The 20,943-nt window shown below is 42.3% G+C and overlaps 2 protein-coding genes across 2 annotated transcripts; one reads left to right on the top strand and one right to left on the bottom strand.

The window, feature by feature from the left end:
- Nucleotides 1-798: 798 nt before the first annotated feature.
- On the bottom strand, nucleotides 799-5,088 carry LOC133902223 (pre-mRNA-splicing factor 38-like). Its single transcript, XM_062343829.1, has 6 exons — nucleotides 4,652-5,088; nucleotides 4,392-4,513; nucleotides 4,176-4,266; nucleotides 3,844-3,973; nucleotides 3,679-3,758; nucleotides 799-1,429 (listed from the first exon to the last, which is right to left on the bottom strand). The coding sequence occupies exons 1-6, from the start codon at nucleotides 4,939-4,941 to the stop codon at nucleotides 964-966; spliced, it is 1,179 nt and encodes a 392-aa protein (XP_062199813.1). The 5' UTR covers nucleotides 4,942-5,088; the 3' UTR covers nucleotides 799-963.
- Nucleotides 5,089-6,680: 1,592 nt separating this feature from the next.
- LOC133901738 (CAX-interacting protein 4-like) lies at nucleotides 6,681-8,125 on the top strand. The gene has a single exon (XM_062343207.1). It carries the CDS (start codon nucleotides 6,793-6,795, stop codon nucleotides 7,888-7,890), a length of 1,098 nt encoding a protein of 365 aa, XP_062199191.1. The 5' UTR covers nucleotides 6,681-6,792; the 3' UTR covers nucleotides 7,891-8,125.
- Nucleotides 8,126-20,943: the final 12,818 nt, after the last annotated feature.

Below are 20,943 nucleotides of genomic sequence, written 5' to 3'. Positions count from 1 at the left end.
AGTACGAAGTCTGGGACGCAATCGGTCCAACCCGGATCATCTCGCTCTTGATTTCAACCATATGCAGCAATAACAAAAGGAAATGAGTCACTTTTCTTCGAAACACAGCATAATCTGACTCCATGCCAGGATTGCTCGCCGGGGCATTGCTTGACTGACCAGCATGACACTTGCTTCCAAAATACAGTAGCTCAATTCATCCTCTGCTCTGATGTCGCCCTCAGAATTCAGAACTGCTTCAGCTTTGGCTTGGAGAGCATCGGCAACATTGGTCAGGTCAGGGGCCCAATACCTGCTGCCACGGCTCCTCAACTTGATCTCATCCATTTCTGCTCAACACAGATTGTTATTCATTGTAAAGGTTTGTAGAGTCAACTTTGTGTATCATTTGTCGATTACATCAAGTAAAAAAGAAATATTCTTTTGCATGAAGATAATAGATTCGTAAAAAGAAATGGTCTTGCATGTCATTGCATCTTCTAGTTTTCGCTAACGCATACTTAAAAAGTTGGCATATAAACCAAGTAAAACAGAATAAAATTAGTACTAGCCTAATTTCTTCCGGACGGACAGCTACCTTGCTGTAGTAATCCAGTTCAGCGTGAACGATGGCTATAAAACCTGTTAGGATCAGATGGATTGGTACCCAATGACGCTCGGCAATCAACATGCACAATTGCTAGAGTACACTGAAACAAGCAATACAATGCCCAAATCAAGCGCTAAAAGACCAAGATAATTCTTTGTTACTTTCCTTCAGTCTTCAGCAGTCACACTTGGTCGAAACAGACATTGCAATGGAGACAAAAGAATCAGATGCATATCGGTACATCGAAGTGTAATACAAGGTAATTACCTGCAGCTGACAAAGCCAGAAAAAATGTTGGATGCATATTCAGTAGAACATTTCTGGTTTGAACTAGTGGAGCTAAAAAAATTCAAAAATACATTACACCAAGATCACTACTTCAGTGGTTTCAACCCTAGTGAGGCCCGGAGCTTGTTCATTTCAATGATCTCGGGATCATTCGTATCTGGAGCATTTCGTTCACCCTTCTTCTCCTTCTTCCTCTTCGGTTCCTCTCTTGCGCCACCATCCTCACCATGCCCTCGAGGACTGGCACTACCACGACCATGCCTCCTACGGTACTCTCCATCTTCACGATCTCTATCTCGTCGATCCCTGCTCCTTGAACGGCTTCTATGCCTGCCCCGATCTCTGTCTCGCCATTCCCTTTCCCTACCATCCTTATCCCTATCCCTATCCCTTGCTCGGTCCCTGTCTCGATTGTAGTCATCTTCTCGCGTGTGATGACGGTCTCGATCCCTATCCCTGTTTCTATCTCTTTCGCGATCTCTAGCTCGGTCTCTTTCCCGTCCCCTCCCATAGTCCCTATCATAATCCCGATCTCTATCATAATCTCGGTCCCTGAAAAACACAGACCAAATGTGCAGTCAGTCAGTCTCTGAAGGTAGTTAAATCAACAAACTCAAGTATGCATCACTCAAGCTATAGAGACATAACATGGCCGGAAATAATAGATAAATAGAGTCATTCAGCATTTTCCCCCACCTATGACGAAGGTACAGTCAAATAATTATATCTATTTATCAATCAAATAGAACCAGTGTCACCACTCATCAGCAAGATACACAGTACCATACCAGCAAAAATGGTTCAATTTAACCATATTAAATGAAATTCGGACTTTCATCCTTAACAACTTATCCGCACCTGATGGAATATTTTTGGCCCAAAATAACTTCATTTTTAAGCAAGAGCCTAACTTTGTGCCTGGTGCCTACAACCTTGACAGGTGAAACAATGTTCAGGCTATAACTAATCATTATTTTACTAGAAAAAAAGTCCAACCTTCCACACTTTTTCAGGCTATCATAATGGCAAACAATGTCACTCATGCAAACACAAAATCATAAACATCTGAACTAGCAAGATCAAAGTTATATTTCTCAGAAGATCAACAATATAGCCATAAAATCCCCTTCTCACTTAGTTATAGACAGGTGAAACATGTAATGAGAAAATTAAAGTTTCCTAGGCTGATCATTAAGCACAGATGACAACTTTCATCAGACTTTACACAGGGAGGGAAACATTACATTTACAGAAACCAAACAATGGCCCCTCACTAAATTTTCGTAAAAAAAACAAGCAAGCTGATTACTTGTAAGATCCTGAAAGGTGTTGCCAAAGCAGCAGAAAAATGAAAAACAAAAAAAGAAGAAACCTAGTGCTATCAACTTCCAATCAAATTCAACAAACAAAATGTTCAAATCTTTATCATATATGACTTATTATCTGTTTGACCCATCATACTTCTCACTGCACACTATCAGTGCAGAGAAACCTGGCAGAGCCACATTTTTCACTCTAGGAAGCGGTGTAACTACCAATGGTTCTTGAAATTAACACGCCATGGCAGTAACTCTAGTATGTAACGTTGCAATGCCACAGCAGAAGCTTCCAGTATATCATATCCAGGATAAAAAGAACCAAAAAAGTACAGTCCTTCAGCAATACAACATTACAAGTGAACTAGCTCTCAAATGACTAATAAGAGAACTTTTACACCGGTCATAAGCCCTAGCTCGCCGTGATCTTTCGGAAAAAAAAGATTCACAGATGAACAATGTAAATATCTTTTACACAATTGTGGAAATGCTGTAGACAGTTGTACATTTGGTAAAAACAATCTCTTTTTTTCATTTATCAACCTAACAGAATTTATACTAACACTGACAGTCACTCAAATCAACATTTGAAGACATGTTTTCATTTATCAACCTAACAGAATTTATACTAATAGTCACAACATTTGAAAAAGCCACTCGATCAGGAAGGAAAAAAAAACTAAACTGCCCATTTTGGCAAAGCTAAAGGGTCATGTTTTACATGATGAATGACAACAAGAACAGCAATCTCAGTAAGGTTCACTTCAAATGGCATGGCATTTTTTTCTATCATCAGATCCTTACTAGAACATATATCAAGATAACATCAGTAAAAAGAAGCCAACTTCTTGTCTAACCAGCAAAAAAATTTGGAACATCCTTGGCCTAGACTTTCAGAGACCATAAAAATCAACAGAGTATTAACGACTTCCCATCAACGAACACTGTACCTTTTGACTCTAATACGACTCTTATTTTCACACAAAAGCAACATGGATGCCACCTAGATATGTTAAACAGATAGATCAATAAGGGAAGCAACTAAAATGCCCATTTCGGCAAAGCAAAAGGGCCGTGTTTACCCTGAAAAAACTAAGAACATTGTTTTTACACAATGAATGATAACAAGAACAGCAATTCACAGTAACGTCAGTTTCAAATGGCACATTATTTTTTATCGATCACGGATCCTTGTTATAACATATATCAAGATAACATCAGTACAAAGGAGTATACTTCATGTCCATAAACAGTTAAAAATCATTTTGGAGCATCTTTGGCCTGGACTTTCAGAGATCATACAAATCAACAGAGTATTAACGGCTTGCCATTATATAAACTCTACCTTTTTTACTCTAAACGATTCTTATGTTCGCACAAAAGCAATATGGATGGTAGATAGACATGATAAGCAGTTCAAGAAACAGCAACGATAATTCGTTAATAAACCAATTATATAAATATGGTACATAAAGAGTAGCATACCTGTGATGCCTTTCATGTTTCCTCTCTCTTTCCCTGTCCCTATCCCGTTCTCTGGCAGGGCTCCTTCCACGACAACTATCCTGAAAAGATGACACAAATGAAGTCAGCATACCATGTTAACAAACCTGGTAGATTCAGTGTAGACTCATTGACAAGTGTGCTCACCTTTTCACGGCCGTTAGGCTCATCTATTTCCATAGGTTGTTCATCTTCCTTATCTTCCTCCTCTTCATCAAAATCATCCTCAAGTGCACTTCTTCTTGGTTCTAGAGTTCCAGACGTTTCAAGAACCCATCTGTTGAAACAATAAACAAAAGTTCACATGTGAAATGAGCATGTTCTCTCCCACTGGGAGTCTGGGACCCCATCTCACACATTCTGAGTCAAATTGAGCACTAATTAATCCTAATCACAATGCTAATTAAAAAAGTTGCAAACAAGATGAAATTCAAGTGCACAGCAGAAGCTCACTGCATGATGGGACTGAGGAAACAAACCTTTTCTGGATGCGGGGCAGGGCTGTGTCGCAGGAGTAGTCCTTGGTCAGGAGATCATCGATGAACTCATCCACATGGGTGCACGTGAACTCTGAAATGAAAACGCATACCGTGTAAGCACAGGCCCAAATCGACATCCAACGCATCTAATTATAATTACCAGTGAAAAAAAGAGATGGACAAAAAAGTTGTAAATTTGGGGCATTAGGCGCATACTTCCATCGCTGAGCTTGTGCCTGATCTTGCGGTAGTCGTTGTAGAGTGGCTCGAGGTACTGGTAGACGTCGGCGACGGTGCCAGTGAGGCGCAGGTAGAAGGCCCCAAGAACCCGAACATACCTATAAGGATAAGGAGAACAACAACATCAATGCCGTGTCAGTTAAACAGCCAAGGAGTTGTTAAGCTGTTGGGAGAAAGAAAAGCAAAGAAAAGAAGGTAACCAATCGCAAATTTAGTAGGGAGGAACCAAGACGTACTTGTAGTCCTCGTTCTTGATGAACTCGACGACGATGTCCTTGTCGGGCTGGATCTGCAGCATCTTGAGCGCGAGGCAGAGGAAAGGGGTGGGCTTGCGGTTACCGCCGTGGGTCCCGCCGGTGTGGTCGAGCTCCATGGCCTTGTCCACCAGCGTCTCCGCGGTGAGGCCGAAGCACTGCTCCTTCCAGTAGGTGCTCTGGTAGATCTTGGAGCGCACGATCTTCTCCACAAGGTTCTGCGGGTTCGTCCCGTGGATGCTCTTGGCGAGGGGGTCCGTTCGGTTCGCCATCCTCCGCCCCCACCCCGCGGCGCGCTTGGCCGGCGGCGGCGGCGACTTGGTGGAGAAGGGGATCGGATTGGGGTTTGCAAAACCCTCGCTACCCTGCCATGCCTTAGGGGCGGAGATTATGAAAACGGCCTTGTCGGTTTGGGTTACACCATTTGAAACATGTAACGTTCGAATCTGTTTTGTGATTTGTGACCTTTCAAAAACATAATATTTGATTTTACAAGATAACCTTCGTCTTCTTTTATTTTTCAGCTCGTTCATTCACTTCAACATAAGAAACTTTTTTTTACATCTTTAATCGGACCTCTTTCTAGATCCTTAGCATCATCACTGGCCACACACGAGTGAGACATTCACTCTGGTATTATAATAGCAATAGCAAATCTTAGTTTTGATATACCCTATATTAAAGGTTTAAGTGATTGAACTTAGGGAGCTTATCCAATATCAATTAATGTCGTTCCCGTTGTGACCACTAAGTATAGGTACGAGATCTTCTCAAATTACTTTTAAGATTACAAACACCTAACAAGTTAAAGAGTTGTCTGATCTCCTTCAACAACTATGTTAGAACCCCAATTAAGTTGACGAGCAATCACCTATGCACCGGACTGATGGCCTCATGAAATAGGGCCTTCTTCATCAGCCATCGTTTGTTGCACCGACGAATTGCAAGCTAATGCCTCCTTAGCACTAATCAACTTCGCCTCCATCCTATCAAACAATCCATGATGGTGGCAATAAAAAATAGAACATCTCGAGATCTAAAATATATATTTTAACTGTAAGTCGTGAGGAACAACAATCGTTGTAATATCTAGTTATTAGTGGAGTTTTTAGTTCGTTGGAACTTTGCCCTTTAAAAGAAAGTTTTTTTCACTAGTAGTATATTGGTTATCAACATTTTACTTTTACACCATCTCAAAATCAAACCCTCACTTTATACATTTTCTCGTTGATTGGGCTCGTAACTTTGATTTTTTTTAGTATGAGGAGGGAATGCAATTTATAGAAAATCAAATGCAATTTAACATTACAACTTTATAATTTGTCAATATCCAAAATTTGTGATATGACTTTTTTTCTTTATAATATTCAACACGGCGAGTAATAATATCTATGAGACATACAATATACTAGTCCCAAGATACGGCATTCATTCTTTGGCAAATACTTGATCATACGAGCGCAATACTCATGTGGGAGAAGGTTCCTATAGGGTGGATCAAGCGCAATACTGATGGTGCATTCTATGAGAACTCTACTAGCGCGATAAGTTGTGTGCTCTGAGATGAGTAGGAGATTTTGACGACGCAGATGTTGTTTGGTATGCAAATGCAATTAGTGTATTGGCAACGGAGACGATGGCCTGTCGAGATGATTTGTTGCTCACTATCTGGAGGGGGTAATGAAGATGATCATGGAGAGAAACAATAAAATTACTCGCTGACATTTAGAATAACTCTCAACAGAGGCCTGAGATTTCATTAATCCTCGATGATATCAAGGTGCTTAAGAGGATTTTAAAATTTTCTATTTCTTATACTAATCGTGTTTATAATAAAGTTGTATATTTGTATGCAAAACAAATATCACATGTTAATGTTTACTTTGAGACGATAATCTTACTCAAATCTAGTAACCAAGCTCCTTGATTCAAAATGGAAAAAAAGAAGTTCAACATGGGTAGCTGCCCGGCTGTCCACACACGTTTCCTCTCGAGACTTCCAGAGAGCTCTGTGTCTGTCTGTTTATTCGGCCGCCGCGGCTCTTTCTCCTTTCCTCTTCGTTTCCCAATCGAGCCACCAAACCCTAACCCTACCCAGGGAGCGCGACCACCGGCGAGCGAAGATGCCGGCGACTGCGGGGCGCGTTCGCATGCCGGCGAACAACCGCGTGCACAGCAGCGCAGCGCTGCAGACGCACGGCATCTGGCAGAGCGCCATCGGCTACGACCCCTACGCCCCCGAGAACAACAAGCAGCAGCGCCCCTCCTCCTCCGTCTCCGCCAACGCCGCCGCAGCGGCCGCCAACGACGCCAACACCGCCCCCGCCCCCGCCTCCGCCGGCTCCGGCGACGACAACGCCTACACCAGCTTCCAGGGCCTCCTCGCGCTCGCCCGCATCACCGGCTCCAACTCCGACGAGACCCGCGGCTCCTGCAAGAAGTGCGGGCGCGTCGGCCACCTCACCTTCCAGTGCCGCAACTTCCTGTCCGTCAAGGACCTCGACCTGGACGACGCCGACGCCCAAGCCGCCGCACAGGCCGCAGCTCAGGCCAAGTTCGACGAGATCAAGAAGAGGGCCGCTGCCGGCGGGGACGCTGATGAGGGTTCCGATGAGGAGGACGAAGAGGACAGCGATTCTTCCGATTCGGACATCGACCCCGAGCTGGAGAAGATAATTGCTGAGCGGGAGCGTGCCAGGAATGGGGGAAGGAGGTCCAGGGAGGAAGACAAGAAGACAAGCCGCTATAAGAGCAGCAGCAGGCGCAGATCGAAACACAAAAGTAGCAGGAAGAGTGATAGTGAGGATGAAGAGGAAGACAGAAGAGACAGGGACAAGAAGAGGAGCAGTAGATCAAAGAAGCATGAAAGATCAGATGACGATGGCAGTGACAGTGACCCCGACAGGAAGAGGCACAGGAAGAGCAGGAAGGACAGGAAGAGGCGGAGGAGCCACCGCAGGAGTGATGACTCGTCGGATGAGGATGATGTGTCTGGAGGTGGAGAAAGGAGGCATCGCCGCCACCGTAAGCGGCAGCATCACCGGAGGGATGCATCTGAAAGTGACAGTGGTGGTAGTGAGCCCACGGATGACAGGAAGCGATCCAGCAGGCGGAGGCGGCACCGCAGGTCAGAAAGCAGTGGGTCTGATGAGGATGAGCGACATGGCCATCGGGGGGCAAGGCGGTCTGAGGAGAAGAGCAGGGAGCATAGGAGGAGCTAAAGAGTACTGAATCGGTAATTCGCCCTTCATTGATGCTATTGAAGTCATCTATATATCAGGCGGCTCTTTTATCATCTGTCTTGTCATATGTTTGATACATTTGAAGCACGGTGCTTAGTATGTATAACATATATATTGGTGTATTACTGTATTTCCGTCTGAACTGTGAAAATACTATGCGAGTGTGATTCAATAATTAACAAGGATTTTTAATAAAACTTTTCAGTTGGCCTTCTCCCTTGATATTGCAAGAGATAATTAGCATTATACCATTTTTCATACAGTGATGGAGCCAGGATAGCTGACAATTTATCAAGAGGGACCTTGTAAAAATGGGGGTTAGTCTTTGGTGTGATGGCTTATATGGGTTGTAGCATAACATGTCTTTAATGTTCCATGTTGGGTATTTCAATTCTATGCAAATTGATGGTAAGCTATGCTTTGGCGTTATTTCTGAAATTTGAATAGTCAGCTTTTGGAACAGTTATTTTGTCCTTCTGGGAGAACATTCTGAGGCGACAATGTGTCTTTAAACCATATTCTCCACGAATTTTTGAGTGTGTTGCTGATTATGCTTTTGGGCAGTCTGATAGTCAATATTGTATGGGGCTTGTAGACTGTAGAGTGAATTTCTGTCCTGTATTACCTGCTCTGTGCACACACTAAGATTGTTGATAATATGTTGGAGAACGATTTTGTAACACGAGTAGCTTTGTTAGGATTTGCTATGTCCAGGACTCCAGGCTCTCCAAAGTCGAACGGCGATTGCTACGAATGGTTGCCATATATTCTCAGGTTGTTCTGTTGAGCTGCTAACTAAAGCAGTAATCTCTCTTGTCCACAAATGAACCTGGAAGCACAGGATAACATTACAGCACAGCATGCTGTGTTCCCTCTTGACGATAGGGGCACAAGGGAGGACGGGCTGGCCTGTTGTCCTGCTGTCCCGCCCCCAAAATTTCAGCACTGAAGGGAGACATGGGCTGACCACCCAAAAAAAATGGGATCTTGCCAGGCCCCCATCTTTCCTAGGGCTGACCCCACCCTTTCTTATCCCAAGCTCTAGTCCATCTCCATGCCCACTTAATCCATCTCTGGCGGCTGGCGGCATGAACGAATTACGCCAGTGTGGTTGGTTCTTATGTTGTGGGCAGGTCCTGCTATAACCACCACCCGTGTCACCGCCGCGTGCCTCCTTGCCCTATGTCCACCACAACTGCTGCTTCACTCAAACCTAGGTATCAATCTGCTGCTGTTATTTCTTTTCTCTGGAGCGGTTTGCTCTTGATCATTGCAATGGTCTGATTCCATTTCCCTTTGAGTGGGTTTGTCTTCTATTACTGTATGCTAGTATTGTTTAGTTACTGATTCTTGGCTTAGCATACAGTAATTATTAACTTTTGTAAGATATATATATATATATATATATTTAAAGTATATTTAAAGTGATAAAGAAGTATAACTCATGTGTAAAAGTGGTATATGAGAGGTGGGAGTACATACACCCAGGAGTACATACTAGTTTTCCTATATATATATATATATATATATTGCTCTAGTTGCAATGGTAATAAATGAAAAGAGATGCCACTTTGTTCAGAAAACCTGATCTCCCTGACCAGGGTTCTGCATTTATTTTTTACTGAAACACGTTATTTGGCAGCATTATTATTAAATTTCATGCTAGAATGCAAAATTCAGGTGGAGCTATTTCGTAGAATGCTAGAAGGCGAGAAGCTGGCTGAATATCAACTCATCTGTAGCCTGGGTTACTGGTTGGTATCTGTAGCGTTGTAGTGCGTTCGAAGGTTTATTCAAAAAGATGGCGTTCTATTGTTCAGGATAGAGTAGACAAGGTTCAAAATCATATGCCTCTCTTGCCCAGGTGAAGCTCATGTTCTTAGTCTTTTGGTTGGTGCTGGTGCTTCATGTCACTGTAACTCTGGAATGTGTCATGCATTCATGCTCCCAATAGATGCCATGCTTCGGTTAAAATTTCTCATCTTTGCCTCTTTCTAGTTAACATGTTTTGTTTCACGTATCACCTGCAATTGCTTCATATTGTTACATTTAGCCTCCTGTGAAATGTCACCTTCCTGCTGTCCGTACTGGAGATTTTGAAATGTGATCCTGTGAAGAATCCTACTTCTTAGGTTATCGTTGGTTATTCAAGTGTAACGCAGGCTACTGCTACAAATATCAGCATAGTAGTATTTACGTTCTGTGATATATTCTGAGCTGAGTTTTGTCGTATAGGGTGGCGCCTAGGGGGCTAGGTGACTATTTTTTTGAAACCGCGATTGCTGTTATCTATTCACGTACTTATTCCTGTCTTGACATGAATGAAACCTCTGCTTCTCTGGCAGCTGCTAGGAACTACGTCAAATAAACAAGGTTTTCTTGTCTTCCTTTATCTGATATCTTATGATCTGGACAAGGTGAATCAATATTACGAAGTGCTCAATCAATTAATCTGCTCGTTGCTCGAGTTACTGCTGAAGCAATATGATCTGGAGAGCTAGTGGTTTTTTTAGTTCCTTCGTCCTCGTACCTTGTTGCTAGCCACATATGGAGATGTACAATGTTATCTGAAGATTCTATTTTGGACACCTAGTTGTTCCATGGAAGGCACTTCAGCTGTTTTAATTCACATCTGACCTGTATAGTTCTTTAGTTTCATGTCGTATTATTTCCTTGGAAAAACATCCATCTTTGACCTGAACTTTACGGTTTGTCTAATTTCTACCACAACTACTCTCAATACTAGGTAGCCGAACTATCTAATCCGGTTTACTTGACACCACGAGCCTGTTTGAAGCGGTTTTTGTATGATGTGGCAGTGGTTTTGGGCTCTAGCTTGGCACTTTTGCCACATCAGCAAATGTTGCATTTCTGAACAATCAAATGTTGCCTCTCTTCCCCAATGAGCTGTTGATTCTACTTATAATTCATTTTAGAATAATCGATAGATGTTACAAACTGACCCAAATGGCTTGCTGAAAGAGCCACCCCTCCCGTAGAGTTAGTTGGTCCCTCTACTTCGTTTCGTCTCCCATACAGCAAGGAATCACGGCTCCTATCCAGCCCAGAGCGCATAGGATGGTGATGGCGTTTGTTACGGTTTGACAATTTCCTACTCCAATAGTTCTGAATGGGGGAATTGCAGCAGTTGGGGCAGTTCAAGTTTAGAGGTCGCTTTAGTAGGCAGATTTGAAGACAGTTTGCATGCTCATTTGCAGACATACCAGGTGGTGGACTCATCTGGTCTGGCTCATGGGCATTTCCGGCCAATTATGCTGCAATTTTTATGTCCGGCAATGCACCTACCATGGTGTGGTCTCTACTGACAAATCATGTTTCAGATTGGCAGCCCTTAGTCCCTGTTGGATGCTAAGTTTTTTGGAGTTTTAGAAAAATACTATGGTTTTAGAAAACTCGGAGGTGTTTGGGTGTAACATATCTTATAGTTTTAAAAACTATAGTATTATCAAAATTCTGATCTTTTTTAAGTATTGGAAACTCTACCTACGACCTCTTTTTTTTCTAAATTGTGTGGTTCTAGTTTTTAAAACTGTAGTTTCTCAATATCAAGTTTTTTTGGAAACTACAACATCAAAATATGTTTTTAGATACAGGAAGTGCAATTTGTGGCACCTATACCAAACAAGACGTCAAGATGCCAATGATCTATATATAACTATTTTATAAATATGAGTATCCGTGCCGAGGCTGGGACTCTAACCTGGATAGACAGTTGTTAGGTCATCTCCAGTAGCTATCTCAAATTTTCATCTTCAAAAACACTATTATAGTATCCATTATTTTTTCATTTCCAACAGCTACCCTATTAACTACCCTCCACTACTCTTTTCCTCCCTCTGGACCCACTGTCAGCCTCTGTAAACAGTACTGCTACAGTATTTTCCTCTATACGGCCCCACGGTCAGCCCTATAAACAGTACTTCTACAGTGTTGCTACATTGTTTGTGGACCAATTGTTGAATGATCTCGGTGGTTGGTTCTGCACAGTAATCCTCTTATGTGCCTCCCGAAATGGAAGAGCAGGTTTCATGCCTTGGAGGTTTGTCCAATAGGGACATAACTAGTTGCGACAACAAGCAGCAGCAAAACAAAGACCTTCCTGGCTATCTATTTTTTGCAAAATGGTGACGAAACGATGGGGAGGAAAACTATCACTGTTTCAGTAAAAAGCTAGGAAACAAGTGCTACTAGTTTCTAGTTCCCTCTCAGTTTTTCCAGTGATGTGTACGCTAGAAAAAGAAGTTTTCGAGTAATGTCTTGACTTACCTCTTGTAGAATCACGAGAAACAATTTAGTTGATTTGTTTTCCAGAGATATTGCAATAATAATTTTTTAGACTCATACTGTACGAGGAACACCTAACAAATTCACTTCAAACTGGTTCTGGTTTAACTTTTTTTTTTGACGATTATGAGATGACTGGCAACTGCGTTATATGTTCCCATTCTTTCATACCTACATTTTGGTCCAAGATGGTTTGAGTTATAGTAATAGATGGCTAAAGCAGAAGTGGTACCTATAACTTTGATTCGATACAATGAAACCTTTTCAATTCTAACTTTTCACTGCGTTAGTTTATTCTTGCTAATTTTACACAGAGTATATCTTCTATAACTGCCAACATATATGGTACTTTGTCCATATATACTTTGGATGGCAATAAGAGTGTGTTTACCATTATTATTCACAAACATGTTTGCCACTGTTTGCGAATGATTATTTGTGGTTCAGTATGTGTAAGTGCTGCAGTGCGATGACATGTTGTGAACACCAGTATACCACTACTCTCTTGATTTATTAATAAAAAATTCTCATGCACGCCAGGATAATAAAATATTTTGTAGGGCCTAGTTTGAAATATAGCAGTATACTGCTACTTAGACTTAGTCCTCTAACATTCATAATCTTCTGGTGTAACTTAGCCCACTAAATGCGGGCTAGGTAAACTATATACTATGATGGGAATATGAGGTGAAAATGAAATATGCTCTCACAATATTTCAAAGAACCAAACCTGCATACTGTCAGCATTTATACATTCTGCTTCATTATGCTTTGATGGTGGGACAGGAAGGCCATCTTATTCTGATATGTGGTTCTGATACATCATCTTCTTGGATTGTGCAGTTTATCCATTTCCCATTTACCTGCAGTTTATCCATATGCAAATCAGTGACCACATGTTATTTGTATATCTGGTTTTAGTACGCAAAACAATTACCAGTATTTTTATGTTGAAGCTTTCCTTGAATTTGTTTTACAGCAGCCTTAGCTGTCTTTTAAGCTTACCTTTCCCTTTTTAAGCTTGAGTATTTTATCCTACAACATGGATGTAGTGTTACTTTGTTTGCTAGGACCAAATAAAATTTTATTGTGACATGCTATTTTTTTCCATTCTCTCTATTGCCACACAATTTTTTGTGGAATAAAAACTGCCTAAGTCAGGCTCATCTTCCTGCTTAGGGATTACTTATGCTATTTTCATGAAATAGCGGGGAATCGTTTTTCATCTCGTACCCGATCCCATCGTTGAAGGTCATATTCTCATTTTCTAGTTACATAAAGCCTTTGTCGAGGAAGTCCTGATTGTTGGAGTGTGGAGTGAAATTATGAAGTTAAAATTTAAGTGATCTTTAGACTGTCTATACCTTTGTTGGTCTAACTGACCTAGTTTAGTTGCATGGTGTTGTTGGAAACTTTAGTTTTCTGTTACGATCTAGGTTGTAACACATATGTAATTATTGAATTCCACTATAGTGATCCTAAAATGCTTGACAAAGTAGCAGCTGCGGCAGCATGAGGTGCTACTTATGCACACTTGTGCATAAGAGATGGGCTGCTGCACACTTTTTCTTGGGATTTTTATCAACCCAATCGTATTTAATTTTGGTAAGGGTTTCTGCACACTTGTTCTATAAAAAGTCTGATGTTACTAAAACTCTCTTTATTTCTAATGGATGTTCATAGAATTAAGGGCCTGTCGGTTTATTTCCATAGCTTTCCAAAGTTTTTCTCCATAAGTGTGGCGTGTCACATATTTTTGGCGGAAAAACAAGCGTGGCAATCTTTAGTTAGAAAATAAGCCATGATAAACAAATAGATCCTAAGATATTTATAATTTGCAGGCTTTGGATGATTGCTGCTTGGCAACAACTTGGTAGACTCTAATCCTGTAATTGGGGTTCCTCCTCATTATTACAGGCTACTTAAGCTAACCACAAACTATGGAAGAGTGATAACGAACAGTAGTGCCGAAGAAAAATAGTGGAGAGTCACATTTATTCCTTAAAAACAATTAGACAATAAAAAAGAGCGTGATGTGTAGAGGTTGCGTTAACCAGTAGTCAACAAATAATATTTTTCTTATAAATTTAGTTTTATTACGTCCATCGGAAAAATATCATTATTAACAATTTGTAATGCTTCAACGAAGAATCAATGCTGATGACAATAAAGCCCACTTCATGCCAATTCGTGAAAAATGATGTACACACGGACGCATCGGAAAACAAGTGACAAGGGTACTTTAGATATTTCGTTTTGACCTAAATTTACATTTGTCGACGATTTTTGAACCTCCGATCTAACGAATTTGTTGAAGAAATAGAGATTGCTTTGAGTAGATAGATTGCAGGAGAACACACATAGATTTTTATACAACTTTGAGCCTCCAAGGATACTAACCCTACGTTCTGTTAGTCTTGTATTGATCCGAGCCTATTACAAAGGAGTGCGTGGCTAGTCTAAATGGATCTAAACTTAGTCGGTGACTTCTTTGCTCGACTTCTGTCGTTTTGGTTCGATTTGTCCTCCGTAGGGTCACAGAGATTGTTTGAGTAGGCTCAGTAAGGGAATACCCGCGGGCTATTGGAGTACGGTGATGGTGCAAATACCTTCCGCGCTTTTAACTAAGAAGCTGCCATAATTGAATAAAAGCGAGAGTTCCAAAAGGGGTCGATCCTTTATCTCTAGATCCTTAAAAATGTTGAGCCGACTCTAGTCCGACGTCAATCCCCGGGCGCGGGATAACGACATTTGCGCAGTTAATAGAACAAGCTTCAGAATGGAAGGATATTATTAAGGAGAAAGAGGTGAAGGCTTTATAGAGCAAGTAATGAAAGCTCCTCTCGCTCCGTATATATAGGGGTGTCGTACGTGCTCTGGACTTCTTATTCCTGTTCTTGGAGATAAATCTTTCTGGTTACGGGACGCATTGGATACCTACGAGTGGTTTTCTTTCATCTAGGGATCCCCTTCCCGAAGACAAAGATGTGCCCCGAGAATTGTGGGAAACCATGGGATGCTCAGATATAGTAACTATCTATTATTCATCGTCAAGCCCTCCATCAGTACGTGAAATGATGCTTCGATGAATCAAATATATGGCTAGCAAATATAAGCTTTTGTCCGACCATGTCACCGAGTAGAACTTGGGTCCCCAATTAGGGTGAAGCTTCTAACAGAGTTTTCTGGCACTCTCAGATCACCTACTCGGGATTCCAAAGACTTCCGAGTTCTCAAGTGAGTTCCCGAGAAGATGTTCCATCTGGGTAGATTGTCTAGTAGGTCTATAAAAATCATCCCGTCCTTGCAAAAATACGAGGAAGATAAGACTCATTGCTGGCTAGGCTCAGGAGTTAAACTATTGCAGAGGAAATTTTGCGTAGTGGTGAAAGATTCCTTGTCACAAGCACGAAAGAGTTCTTGTACCGTCTTTTTGACTATACCCCATGCACTGAAAAATCCAGCGGATAAACGGGTGCACCGGCGACCGCCTCTTTGTTTGCGTGAGCCAGCTATAAAGACATAGCCTCGATGACCGCATGTCACTAGGGCGTCCGTGGCTCATAATACAGCTGCACCCGAAATTACTTTTTAGGCGATGAAGCGACACGTCTTTTGACCTGTTGGCCTATGTAAACCCCCGGGTGCCGGAGCGTGACTGCATCAAACTTGAACTTGATCATGGAACCTCCTCCTTTGCCTGAATACACTCCATCTCCAGACTATTCTCCATCCTCCCCCGAGTATTCACCCCTTACCCCACCATCATCTCTAATAGAATCTGGTTCGGTGGTGGAGGTTATCGATGTCTCCTCTGACGTGGAGGCTGAAGAGATGATGAGGACATCACTCATTTAGATACACGCGCTACAAGTGATCCTCCAGTGATTGATCCATTACAAGGACTGATTACACGGGCTCGTGCATGTCGTTTAACTCATGAGGTGAATTCGTTACTCCCTGTCCATACTACTAATTATAAGTATAGGATGCTACTCAATTTTTGTGAATTTTTTATGCTTAGGAATATGGGATAAGCACCTATGGAACAGCCAAGTCGGATGGGGCTCAAGCCAACTTCAAGTCGGAGTCGGAACTCGGTTCGGATTCAGCAGATAGTGCCGCACTAAAACGGCCATAACTTCTTCATATAGAGTCAAAATAAGGTGTTCTTTGATGCGTTGGAAAGCTAAGGATGATAGATTTGTTTTGGTACTAGTCCCAGCTCCAAATTCATGGTGGATTATTTTGTGTTGTCAAAACAATGTGCTGTGTCACAATTTTAGGCCATATCGAGCCTTGTAAACGTGTTCGGGTCTAAGCCCAAGTTGTGGATGCCCCCTAGTCACCCAAAACCCTAGTACGCCCCTCTTCATATATCTAGCAGCCGTCTTCATAGACTTTTTGGGTTTTGCTTAGATTAATCTGTCATTGAACAGTTTCACCGTCGTTCGGTTTGTGAAACCCCAACTCGTGAGCTTAATCATATTTGCAATTTCAGATTGTGTTCTTCCGTGTTCTTACTTGTGTTCTCAATTTGCTTGCAGGAATTAGCCTTCTTGGCGCGGTCAATCGTGCCGCGCGCGATTGATAATCAACGGAGTAGTGGTGTAGCGATTGCAAGGGTTGCGTTCTGTCCTGATCGGAAGCCTTGGATCGTCAACGTCGAGTCTCCACCAATCGACTTACCATTACCTAACGGAAGGTCGGGCCTAATCCTCTCATCAAGAGAGGGTGGAGACTTACAACGTCTCTATGAAAGATGGCAAGCCCCGGGTGTCTCCAATCCAAGATGAGCTGGTTTGGGACTTTTTGGAAGCGGAAATAGAAGAGGAAGAAGTGGCAGCTGAGGCAGAGAAGAGGGAGGCGTCCAACAACATCTCCGTTAAATAAGGCAAGATGCCAACCACTTCATCGTCTCCTTCCTCGTGTTATTTCGATGAGGACAACTGGAGGGAGTAGCTGGAGCAGCGGCATCAACGATGAGGGTGGAGAGCCAATGCCTCTTTCAAACCCTATGTCATCGGAGAAGTCGATGATTGGGCAACGACACCAGTGAGTTCGGCATGGGGCCAGAGTGTCGACAACCCCATCCTCTCCGCTAGCGTCGACGGCTGGATAGAGCTAGGGAAGTCTCTCCTTCATCTTGCTGAGTTGGTGATGCTTCGTTGGTTGAAGACTCTCCTTCCTTTTCATTGAGTATATCTTTTAGGACTTGAAATCCTCTTTCTCTTATATGCAAAAGAGCTCAAAATTTTGTTAAATTAAAAGTTCCTATTTCTACTACAACACATGTGTATGACTGCGAATCTTCTCGTGAATGCAAGGAAATTGTTAAACAAGTGTTTGGCCTTTGTTTCTTCCAAGTAGGTTAGGGAGCTTTTGAGGTTTCTTATCAAAATGTTCATTGTGATCACCTTAGGTCAGACTCCAAGTGGAAAATGTCTTAACTCTCAGGCACCTCGGGGACACGATAAGGTTTTGTGGTTCCTAATGACATTCTTTCCCTTCTTGTCAGAAATATGGCGCACATGACAAGTTTTGTAATCCCGGTGTACATGAAGCCCCTATTGGTTATCGGGGAAGGATTCCCGGATTAGCTATCTTAGAATCATGAGTGCGTGTACGAATGTAAGTGCCCGAATAGCGGCTTATCTCAGCTTTTTAAAGGCATTGTCTCGAAATAGGTAAAAGACATATATTGATAATATGACAACTAATATTTACAAAATATATCCTAAATACTTACATATAGAACTTGTGAAGTTGGTCGATATTTTGAGAATTTTTGAGGATTTGACTGTCACACCCGGTTTTAACAGCCAAAACCAGATGCGACTTATATGTGCCCAGGATGTTCAACACACATAAGGACATCACACGTGAAGTAACAAAAGCAGTACTTTTATTAAATAAATGTTAAACTCTTACAGCAATTAACATATATTATCTTCTATGAAGATATCTGCAGCAGAACAGAAGTATTGGTGCCCAAAAATACCACTGGCAACCGACCGGGAGACACGCGCCTAGAACGTCACAACCTCGTCTTGATAGTCTTCAACATCTTCACTCACTGAGCAGCAACACACATGTCGCATGGCATATGGAAAATAGCAAGTGTGAGCACATGATGCGCTCAGCAAGTGTGGAAAAGATAATGATATGAAGGCTTATATTAAGAATAGACTAATACATGGTATATTTACGTAAATGTGAGTAATGAAAACATATTTGGACTCAAAAAGAATTAAACAATTATTAAGTGAACCCATACAGTCCAACACCCTGCATACAAGACTCCCCACCTTGCATACCATAACCATCTAGTACTCCCTGTACTATAACCAAAATCACAACCAAATCCATAACCACAACCCATAATCATAACTCACTAATCATGTGAGGATCCAAGTCTCTCATAACTGTGAGCACGACTGTTATTTTCCAACTTTCCCCATGAGTTGTGATTTTCATGTTGGCGTGTTAGCTAGACACTTAACACACGCCAGTGGTGTGTCACCCGGAAAGTCACTTCAAAGCCGTTACAAAGTTTCATCCAGTATGTGCATACCCGCTAGGTTTCATCGCTGTCAAAGTGGCATTCACACCACCTAGAAGCCCCCTTTTGTATCTTGTAGCTCCAGAAAGATTTCACTCTTCCCTTCCACTACACATGTCATACCACTAACCAAATGGTTCTGGCCTTTGCTGTCCCCACACATCCACTCTTCTGTTTGGCACGCACAAAAACTAGAATCCATTAATTAATAGGCCAGGCCTGTCCCATACCAGGTCTCGTGGTTGGTACGATATTTCTTGGGTTATCGTTCCATGAACCGGTCCTTACTTAGGTTACTTGAGCAAACACTAAACCAACAATGACAACCACGAAAACCACTTTGCTCAAGGCCTAAGGTTCCATATTGCTAGACCATTAAAACATTAACGACCATTGTTGCATAAGTTCATTAATCAACTATATGACACTTCTCAACATTCCAAAAGCATGGCTATGTAATATACCCATAAAAAATACCTAACCATAAACCATCTAGGTTCTAAGGGATGATTAGGGAAAATCTAGTGAAAACCCTAACATAGGTGACTACCCATCATATTGACAGACACTGCATGCAATTTTGTAAAACAAAACAGTTTAAATCATAGGGTCAAGATGATCAAGGACACTTGCCTTTTACCCAATGCTGCTCAGTGTTGTCAGAATCTTGGTCTTGAAGTCCCTCAAACTGCTCCGGAACGTTATCGACTAATCGCGAGGACTACCGACAAACAACACAAAGGTAAACACTAAGAACAACATACCAAACATCATTAAAATACTTTAAAAACACTATGGTTGGATAAGGATGATTTTAAAAATATTTATACGCAAGAATCGCCTAAATCGGAGTTAAGATGAAAAGAGAATGAGCTTTCGGGAGATGGATTAGACTGAAAAGAAAGACTAGTTTACTGGAGTTATCTTCTTATGGGAAAATAGTTTATTGCACAATCACTATGTCAGGCTTGACAACATTATTGCGCAAGATTCAAGAAGTGTAGGGCAGACCAGACTTCACTGACTAGGCTAAGGAGAATGATGCGTTATTGACTTGGTATGCTATGCAAGTACCATCTTGGATTAAAGAAGGGATACACTGAGATATAATATCGACCACCCATTATCAAATGGTTGGGGTTATGCTTCTAGGTTAAGGATACTACGGGTGACTCTATGTAGCGGTGATGGTTCGGGTTTCATCAAAGACAGCGATCGAGCACGTGGCCATTGACATCGATGTCGGCTTCAGTGGTGTTTCAGTGAAATGAGGGAAGCATAGCGTAGAACGCGGAAAGATTAACTCAACGGTATGGTTGGCTTTGGAAAGGCTCATCCAAGGTAGCGGCAAAATAGCGATGACTGCTGCTAGGTTTGGTGGTGACCGCGAACAGATGCAGGAACGAAGACGCTCGCGTTCTAGGAGATTGGCTATGAAATTTGAGAAATTATTTGAACAGAGATGTTTGTATATCCCGGGAACACAATTCTATGGCATGGGTTTTGGTTGATCATCCACTGAGAGGAAGAACGATTAGCAGAGATGAGACGGGTGATGGCTGTGACATACTGTAGTTGGCAATGGCGTCCTGGTTGTGTCGTTGCACAAACAGGGATGGGCTCCTAGGTTTATGTAGAAGACTCGATGGGACACGCTGTGACATAGTTGGTGCATCCATACGGCTTTCTGATTGATGGGGAACGCGAATAAAAATCCGGTGCGCGCGTAGAATGCGTCCAGAAACTGGACAGCGGGTATGTCAACCTTGATTATGATAGTTTGGCTGCTCTACTGGTCGACCTGATTGGTGAGGGCATGGGGAAAATCATGGAACATGCACTAGTGAAAGGGCTTGGTGATTTGACCTCTGGTCGGTCGGGAACATCGATGCCAATCCGCTACAGCGTGGCTGTCCGCGACGACGACGATTGTGGCGGTGTAGATCGGGCTTTGGCCGAGGCTACGGCTTGGTTAGGGACTTAGTATGATGCTAAAACAGCAGTAAGGGAGGAGAAGAAGGGGTCCTCACATTGCTTTGATGGTCGAGGAAGGAGGGTTTGTGGAGAAGACGATGAGGTAGCGCATCACGGGCGGCGGCGGCAGTGGCTCCGGCGAACGATAACGCCCGGACAGGGCAGCAGTGACTTCTAGGGTTTGGTGGCAT

The sequence above is a fragment of the Phragmites australis genome, chromosome 20 (genome assembly GCF_958298935.1).
Source record: "Phragmites australis chromosome 20, lpPhrAust1.1, whole genome shotgun sequence".
Classification (NCBI taxonomy): Eukaryota; Viridiplantae; Streptophyta; class Magnoliopsida; order Poales; family Poaceae; genus Phragmites; species Phragmites australis.
Note: the sequence above shows the minus strand (reverse complement) of the source record. Positions and strands in the feature narration are given on the sequence as shown.

Coding starts and splice junctions, on each gene's coding strand:
- LOC133901738 (XM_062343207.1), top strand. CDS start 6,793: ATGCCGGCGACTGCGGGGCGCGTTCGCATGCCGGCGAACAACCGCGTG.
- LOC133902223 (XM_062343829.1), bottom strand. CDS start 4,941: ATGGCGAACCGAACGGACCCCCTCGCCAAGAGCATCCACGGGACGAAC. Junction 4,514..4,651: donor ATCAAGAACGAGGACTACAA/GTACGTCTTGGT, acceptor TTATCCTTATAG/GTATGTTCGGGTTCTTGGGG. Junction 3,759..3,843: donor AGCCTAACGGCCGTGAAAAG/GTGAGCACACTT, acceptor TCATCTTTTCAG/GATAGTTGTCGTGGAAGGAG.